Genomic DNA, 9,453 nt, shown 5'->3' on the forward strand with positions numbered 1-9,453 from the left:
GTGTGTGTGTGTGTGTGTGTGTGTGTGTGTGTGTGTGTGTGTGTGTGAAAGATTACCCAACTCTAAGCAAAAATCAAGTTGTATAATTTGCAAGAGAATGGATAGACCTGGAATGCATAATATTAAATGAAAACACACAATCTTAGAAAAAAACATGTTCTCTCTCATATGCAGAATCTATCCAAAAGTACATGTGTACATGTACACACATGTAGATGCCAGTATACACAACATAAAGGAAAGAGGAGAAAGGCTGAGTATAGGCGGTGAGGAAGGCCTGGGTGCAGGTGATGGGCATGAGCTAAGGCAGAGGATGCACAGCTGATTGCTCTTCTAGTTCTAATTCTACCACAATTTCTTTGATTGGGTGGTAGATAGTGCATGAAATATATTCAATACTTAAAGTAAAAAATTTAATGTGAAGCTCCACAGCTGCCATTCTGAATGCTAATTCTAACTATTAGAAGTTCATGAGTGGGGCTGGAGCAGTGGCTCCGCGGTTAAGAGCACTGACTGCTCTTCCAGAGGCCCTGAGTTCAATTCCCAGAAACCACATGATGGCTCATAACCATCTGTAATGGGGTCTGATGCCCTCTTCTGGTGTGTCTGAAAACAAGGGCAGTGTACTTGTGTTAAATAAATAAATCTTAAAAAAAAAAAGAATGTAATTTAAAAAAGAAATAATTATGTACATCTCTCTATAAAAAAAAGAAGTTCATGAGTTATATAGACTTCTGATATGGTTAATTTTGATATTTTATGTTTTTATTTATGTAAGTTTTTTATAATAAAGTTTATAACAATTTTAAAGATAAAGGCCCCATCTCAAAAGCTAAAATTAAAGAATGGATTATTTCAGGGCAGAAGTTTTGAGATAAATGTGTGTGTAATAAAGTTCTATGCATAATAAACTTATAACTAAAATCAATCCCATATGAGACCTACCAAATTCCTAAGAGCACTTTCCCCCTGAAGCATATCAAATCTAAGCTGCACCTGTGATGAGCATCTCTGCACCTGAGCTGCACCTGTGAAGAGCACCTCCATACCTGGTGTGATGCAACACTGGATGTGTGCAGGTCAATGGCAGCCAAAGAGGGAATTCGAGATTCTGAAAGACATTTGTTCTCTTTCTTTATTAGCCTAGAATTTCGAGCTAGATAAAAAGAATCAAAAACATAATGAAAAAATTAGGAACTATTAGTTTTTTCTCATTTGTAAGTACTTACTTAAGTTAAGTACTTACAAATTAAACTTATTTTAAGTTTACTTAACTTAAAATTTAGCAATATAAACAAAGGACTGAAAGAGTAGAAGCACACACACATACCTATGCCTTCTAAAGCTCTCAGTTCAGGAAGATGGTTATAGTTTAGTTCAGGCAATCGCACATCTGCTTTGGAATATTCCTTCCTTTTCTTGTTTGCCTGAAGAAGGTACTTTTCACCTGAGACCTAATTACCAGAATGATTGACACACATATATTAGCTTTAAGGTGAGCCAGGCTTTCATCCTCTTGTAACTACTATGCTCATGTGTCATTTCAAGGGCTGGAATAATAAAACTTTAAGGACATTACTGACACAGAAAACAGTTTTACCCCATTAATTTATCAAACTTGCTAACAAGTAGAAAATCTAATTGTTCATTAGTTCCTTTTCTCCCCTTAGCCAATCTTGTGGAAGACTCAACAAGCAATAGGCAGCTGAAGATGACATGACATCTTGGCTCTTCATGCCATAGGGGTCAGCCTTGACCACCATCTGGGTTTTTCAGCAAACAGCTGGTGTTCTTTACTGCAATTGTGACCAGCTGGTCTTCATGCACATTATCCCACCATCAGGTTTACCATCCCTTTAGATTCTTGGTACCCAGCTTCTGATACTTACACTCCCAGACCCTCTCAAGCAGCTTTATCAGCCTAAAGAAACATTACTGTATGTATGATTGTTCTTACTGTATGTGATAGGATGCTCAACAAGAAAAACAAAAGCACAAACTACTAAGCTGGAAGTTACTTCCCATTGCTAGAAGACAGACTATATATCACAGAGGCTATCAGTTATATACAGTGGAAGAAAATGAGGTAAGAAGAGGGTTTAGACAGTGATAGAGGATGAGATGCCATATTAAAATGAGTTCAATATGAAAGAAGACTTCAAGGTTTCCTGTGGACTAAAGAGGACACAAAACATCTGCTGGATTGTCTTGGGGAAGAATGTGCTAAAGCAGGACAGACAGGAAGTGTAAAAGCCCAAAGGCCAGGAGGGGTATATCTGACCATCACATAAAAGTAAAAAGGGAATCTACAATTGGAACAGATTGAGGAAAACAGATGAAATACAGAGTTGGGGACTTAACTCATATAGGGATTTAATACCTATCAGGATTCTGGCCCTTCCACAGAGAACAGAAGTCAAGTGAGAGTTTTAATCAAGATAAGAGGTGTGGTCTTGGACCTGCCTTCTGAAGGCATTGCTGAGAGCAGTGCTCCTCCCTATGCTATCTCTGAACCACACACATGCTTCTCATATTAAATATGCCATTGTGTCTTTATCTTGCTGATCTACTAGACCATGAACTCCACAAAGATTGAATTAATTCAATTTATGTTTCATATACAACAGAATGATCATAAATGTTTACATGATTATACAAAATATTTTTACCAAAAATCTAGTAAGATAGTAAGACAAGGTATCTTCTCATTTACTCTTTAACAAGAATTGAACTGCAAGTATTAGCTTAAGAAAATTTATTATGCTGCCGAAAATAAATGAGATGGCATTGTGAGAGAATCTTTCAACCAGACTTAGAAAATTTATTTAGACATTGGGAATTTCGAGTTATGCCTCTGACAAGTGAGGCTGGCACTGTGTAACTCAGGTTGTATTCTATGTCTCCAAGTAAAACTTAACTCTTCACTCATGCTTACGAGCAGCGCAGGCTGAGAGGTGACGAGTGCTTGCTCTGCAGCAGAGAACAGTTACTTACGGATGTGCTCACATTCATATTGTAAATCCCTGACGGGGAAGGCTGGCTGGCTTTAACAAATGGATTACAGTATTTCTTAGTTTTCTCTTCCACTCTGTAACAAAAATTTTAAGTTAGAATCATCAATAATTATTTTCAAACACAAAATCAATGACATCATGCTAAAGGATATGTGGTTTAATCAGAACTTAATGTGAATTCTCAAGTACAAATGCACAGAAATCTGGTGCAGCTTTTGACCATTTATCACATCCCTTGGGCTTCCTGCAGCTGCTCCTTTCAGTAAAGCACCCAAAGGAGCTTCTGTGTCCCACTAACAACTCACCAACATCCATGCAGAAGCAGGTGCTCACAACGAATTATTCCTTTTATTAATGATAGCCTTTAATGTTATTAAACTAAACTGCTGTAGCTTCTTTTCATTGTAAACAACAGTAAAAATACTTTCTTAGAATTCAGATGAATGCTTTCCTTTTCTTTTTCTTTTTCTTTTTTTTTTGGAAAATTCTAATAACTTCTCATCATAATGATCAAAAATATTTAAAGAGCTATTTTATAAATAGAAATTGCATCCAGAATTTTGACAGTAAACAACGTGAACAAATTAACAACCATTTTTTTTGTCTCATTTTCCGTTCATACCTGTAATTCTGTACTACAGGAATAGTCCCCATTCCAGCATTAATACCAGGAGCAACTGCAGAAAGATTGTGTGTGAGTGGAGGGATCGCTGTGCCTGGATTCCTTGAGTGATCAATGTTGACATTGCTGCAATCTCTGAGGCTTGTGGAAGGCAAGCCTTTGTGGTTTGTCCCGTTGTCATGGAGACAGTTGGCATTTGAAGCTCTACTTCCTTTTTCCGTTTTCTCGACATCAATTTTTGACCCCTTTACTTTAAACACTTTAGAATCCTTAATTTTGGGATCAGCATTGGTATCCTGACCATTAATAAAGATGTTAACAAGTTAATGATCTGACAATAAACTTTACATTCCTATTCTCTATGGAGTTAAAATTAAATCAAGACTCTTATTCAAATAGTTATTGTGAAAATACAAGAAGTCTATATGTGATGAACACCAACTTGATAGATGATAGACAGAAGATAGACAGACAGATAGTAGATATGTCTGTGTCTATGAGTATACATTTCAGTTGGGGAGTAAAATAGAAGAGGAATACAGAGTGACTGCTGCTTTTTTACATATTCAGAGTCAGCAAACATAAAATTGAAAACTCTTCCTTTGGTTCACTTGATAGTAGTGGAAACATTATCAAGAACAGATCTGGAGTAACTTATCAGGAAAGTAATCTTTTAATTAGATATCAGAATCACAAGTTTAAAATGATACTAAACTTCTAAAAGTAGTATCTTTATTTTCTATTATTAAGGAAGAAAAGTAGCCAGGCGGTGGTGGCGCACGCCTTTAATCCCAGCACTTGGGAGGCAGAGGCAGGCGGATTTCTGAGTTCGAGGCCAGCCTGGTCTACAGAGTGAGTTCCAGGACAGCCAGAACTACATAGAGAAACCCTGTCTTGAAAAAAAAAAAAAAAAAAAAAAAAAAAGGAAGAAAAGTAGAGTAAGTTGCATGCATTTGCTCCCCAGTGTATGTGTGTGTGTACATGTGATGTGTATATGCACCTCCACATGCATGTGTGTAAGCATGTGCATATGCATGTATGTTTATATGTGTACATGGACAGAGATGCCCAGTATTCTTGGAAGAGTGTGTAGAACTGAAATTCTTGTTGAAGTTGCATCTGTTCCACAGATTTTGTAGACTGACTGGGTGAGTGAGACCTGTGACTACAGAGAGATGGATGTAGGTCTACAGTCAAAATTATCTTGGATTACCTCACTCTCTTTCATAGTCACTTACATTCTGTATCTGATCCAGCTCCCTCAAAACTACTCAGTAAACTGAGATTGTACTGCTAAGTTTCTGCCAACCCAAAAGCTAAAGGCTGTAAGCTAACACCTGTAACACACAAAAAAAAGATGTTCCCTTCTGCTGTAGCCACCTACCTAACACCTACCAGTGTGTTTAGTGAATGCTCTGACTTATGACCTTCTTCATTCTGTGGCTATAAAGATCTTACAGCAAAACATGTCATGCAGGGTAACTCAAATCCATATTCCTGGGGCATGGTTATTTGTCTTTGGCCCAGAATACAACATTTCCTTATATCCTTCAAGTCATTATTTTATGTTAGGTGATTTTCTAAGCAACACTATTGCACCTTCTAGTACCATTTAAAATATATTATGAGGTTTTTTAAGTTAGTGTCTGTAGGAAAGACACTATCTTTTTGTTTATTTAGGTATGTTTTACAACCAAGTTGAAAGTTAACAATTTACTCAGTATTTTAAAACTTTAAAATCAGGCTGGAGATAGCTCATTGGTTAAGAACACTGACTGCTCTTCCAGAGGTCCTGAGTTCAATTCCCAGCAACTACATGGTGGTTCACAACCATCTGCAATGGGATTGATGCCCTCTTCTGGTGTGTGTCTGAAGACAGCTACAGTGTACTCATATAAATAATAATAAATAATATTTAAAAATTTTTTAAATCTTCATTATTGGGCTGGAGTGACTGCTCAATGGTGAAGAGCACTTGTTCTCTATAGAGGGCCAGGGTTTGATACCCAACACCCACATGGTTTGGTACCCAACACCCATATTCACAACCATATAAAGGTCCAGTTCTACGGATCCAACACCCTCTTCTGACCTTCACAGGTCTCAAGCCTGTATGTGATTCACATATACACAGGTTAAATACTCATATACAAAATAAAATGAATAAATGTAATTTTTTAAAAACTTAATCTTCATTATTTTCATCTACAGATTTAAACCTTAAAGCATGAATATTTACCTGTACCACAAGTGTTTTTCTTTCTTCACCTAATGCATCGTCTTTTTCTTTCTTTCTGTTTTGAAACTTTTTAGGTAAAGAATTATTCCTGGCATCTTTCTCTATTTTTAACTGCAATTCTTGAGAAAACCTATATAAAAGTATATTTCTCAATTAAAATAAAATTAATGAGAAAGATAAACCTAGGAAAAAACTCAAGATAATTGTTTAAAATTCAGTGTTAAACTAATCAATTTTATTAAAAAACGATGAATAGCTCCTAAAAGCTGGCCTGTAGGCCTCGGGGTGCAGGGAGAGCCTCTCGGGAGTCTCAGCATGAGAATGTCTGCACCAGCCTGTGAGCACTGGTACTGGGAAACAATGGTGGATGCAGTTGCAGCGTGCTAGCAGTCCTGCGCCCCTCACAGGCGCACATTTTGTGTATTTGGGTCACTTAAGGATGCTCAGAGTGAAGCAGTGAAAAGGGTCAATTTTATTAAAGCTAAATGGACCTTTGAACAACATATCTCTTCAGCTTATGTGACAAGAAGAACCACAGGCTGTGCTGGGTGTCTTAAGAGAAGTACCCAAATGGTGGCCCAAACACAAGTCAAGCCACACATTCTTCACTTGAAAGATTAACAGAAAAAAAAAAAAAAAAAACATGCTTATTCAGATGGGAATGTGGCAGCCATTCTGCCTTGAACATGAACAAGGTGAGCAGCTACTCACTGCAAGGAATCAGCTGAAAATATTATCTATAAACAATAAAATTCAAATTTCCATGTAAAAAATTACAATTCAGTTAACTTGGGATCTTAGAGGTCTTTCAATAGTTCAAAAGTTTTCTGATAAAATTGAGTATAATATTTTATATTATATAAAGAACCATACCTACATTCTATATAATTCAACATTACCAATATGCTTCAAATGGTGAGAGTATATCATAAAAGCATGCACAGATAAAATGTCAGGTCAGAAGATCAGACATAAATAGATTCTCATGAAACAGAGAAAGAAAGTTCATTGACACATTTTGGATTTCACACCACAGACAGGCTTTTAGAAACTACTAGAAGGGACTAGAGAGAGGCCTCAGCAGTTACGAGTACTTGCTGCTTTCCAGGGGGCCCACACCAGATTCCCAGTCTCTGGCAGGAACAGCTGTCTAAACTGTCAGCTCCACAGCATCCAACATAATCTTCCAGCCTCTGTGAGTACACATATATGATAGATACACATACACACACACACACACACACACACACACACAAAATGCAATATAAATAAAAATGAAAGTAAACTAAACTTTAAATAAAGAAACTACTATAGCTAAGCATGGTGTCATACACCTGTAAATCCCAGTACGCCACAGGCCAAGGCAAGAGAAGCTTACGCCTAGGCTACTGAGTGAGGTTCAGATCAGCCGAAGTACAATGGTACAATGCAAGACCCTGCCTTGAGTAATAAAAAACAAAGAGAAAAAAAGAAAGGAAACAAGGAAGGGAAGGAGGAACAGAGGGAACAAGATAGAAGGAAGAAATTACAATTGCCAAGTTCTGGTATACTATCTAAGTTTGACATAAACTCAAAGAATACTAAATTACCTCAAAAGACTATTAAAACACACACACACACACACACAATTTCTTCAAACAAAAATAACTACAAAGTTCACAAATTAATATACAAGCAAATGTAAGAATCTAGATGTCTTGTATTAAGCTAGTTTTTTTAAAAGACTTGAAGAATGATAAAACTTTAGGACAAGAGAGCTAGCTCAGCAGCTAAGAATACATGCTGCTCTTGCAGAAGTTCTGAGTTTGGTTCCCAGAACCAATGTTGGGAGGCTCACCATTGCCTCTAACTCCAGCTCCATATCTTCTGCCCTCTTCTGACCCACAAGAGGACCTGCATTTGTGTGCATGTACACAAATTCAGACACACATGGATACACATAATTATATATATATAATCATACAAACAGGTATGTAGCCACAGCCACTTGTCTCACTGTCTTTTGTTTGGTCAGCAGTGCTAATGCTAAAACCTGGAGAAGCACCCACAGACACTGAGGCAGCAATGGCATCCACAAGGACTCAGCCATCAGCAGCATCCACAGGACCACTGGGCCTGGCGTAGCATGAGTCTGGCAGCAACAGGAAATGGCAACTGCACAGATGCAGCAACACCACAGAGATCAGTGACCTGAATGAGCAGTTGGTGTCACCACAGGAAGACAGAAAGATCTATTTCATGAAATCCAGCAGTTCCAGTTTAATAAATACAGGAACCACCTGAGGACTGTGTTACTGCCAAGGGCCAATGGAGTAGGATGTAGACAGCTGATATCCTGCAAGGGAGTGATAACAAGTAGGACTGTGGCTGTGGAGCCTTCCCTTTGACCCTGGTCCCTACAGCCTGCAGAGCACAGGCCAGTACTGTACCTCTCAGCAAATCCATCCATTTGAAAGAAATCATGGTGAAGAAGGTCAGCACAGAAGGGCCTTTTGTCTGGGTCAATATGCAAGCATTTCTGAAAAATCAAGAACATATATAAGTCTTCTTCAAGAACAGCTGTCTAGCCGGGTGGTGGTGGCACACACCTTTAATCCCAGCACTTGGGAGGCAGAGGCAGGCAGATTTCTGAGTTCGAGGCCAGCCTGGTCTACAGAGTGAGCTCCAGGACAGCCAGGGCTACATAGAGAAACCCTGTCTCGAAAAACCAAAAAAAAAAAAAGGAACAGCTGTCTAGAGTTAGGTTTCTTCTTTACAGCCAGTGAACAAAATAAGGCACAAATCACAATAGTGGTCACTAGTGGTTTTTATATCACAAAAACAGACCTATCAAGCATTCAGTATCTATAGATGCAAACACATGCACAATTTACTAACAAGCAGTATTTCCAAGAAAAAAAATTGATTCTGGCCTCTAATTCTACTATTTGTCTATACAAAATACAGGCAGCAGAATACATTAGATTTCATTAGTGGGAGTTATACAACACAACCTGGTTCCTTCAATACAGTGCAAGGTTTAAACAAAAGAGATTAAATAAACATAAGAGCAACTGCCAGCTGTGGTAGTACATACTTGTTTTCCCAACACTTGGGAGATTGAGGAATATGTTAGAGGCTCAAGGCCAGCCTGGGCAACATAACACCACCTTGTCCCAAAAACCCAAAAATATAAAACAAAACAAACAAAAACAACATTAGCCAATGGCAACGTAGAGATTTTCCTGGTTTTAGTTTTGAAAAAATTACATTTATTGCCATGTATCTGTATGTAGATGGGTGTGTGTTTTGTGTGCATGCACATGAGGCACAGTGCACTTGTGGAGGTGAGAGGACACCTGTAGGAGTTGGCTTTCTCCTTTTTCCATGTAGCCCCCAGGAACTGAACTCAGGTCAGCAGGCATCAGAGTTTTATCTGCTCAGTCATCTATAGATTTTTTTTATATGTATGGTGGTTTCAATATACTTGGCCCATGGGGAGTGGCACCATTAGGAGGTGTAGCCTTATTAGAGAAAGTGCGTCAGTGTGGGGTTGAGGTTTGAGGTCTCCAAGTCCTCAAGCCCTTCTCCTGGCTGCC

At 38.2% G+C, this 9,453-nt stretch overlaps 1 protein-coding gene across 1 annotated transcript in view; it reads right to left on the reverse strand.

Moving 5' to 3' along the window:
• Window positions 1-9,453, reverse strand: part of Cdkl2 (cyclin dependent kinase like 2) — a 34,696-nt gene that overhangs the window by 6,915 nt on the left and 18,328 nt on the right. Inside the window, exons 7-12 of the mRNA XM_028752613.1 lie at window positions 8,305-8,393; window positions 5,876-6,005; window positions 3,637-3,932; window positions 2,995-3,088; window positions 1,331-1,454; window positions 1,050-1,156 (exon numbers count right to left, since the gene is read on the reverse strand). Of these exons, the coding sequence (XP_028608446.1) occupies window positions 1,050-1,156; window positions 1,331-1,454; window positions 2,995-3,088; window positions 3,637-3,932; window positions 5,876-6,005; window positions 8,305-8,393 (840 nt within the window). The remainder of the gene's footprint in view (window positions 1-1,049; window positions 1,157-1,330; window positions 1,455-2,994; window positions 3,089-3,636; window positions 3,933-5,875; window positions 6,006-8,304; window positions 8,394-9,453) is intronic.

Source organism: Grammomys surdaster, unplaced genomic scaffold (genome assembly GCF_004785775.1).
Source record: "Grammomys surdaster isolate TR1022 unplaced genomic scaffold, NIH_TR_1.0 125928, whole genome shotgun sequence".
NCBI classification, from domain to species: Eukaryota; Metazoa; Chordata; class Mammalia; order Rodentia; family Muridae; genus Grammomys; species Grammomys surdaster.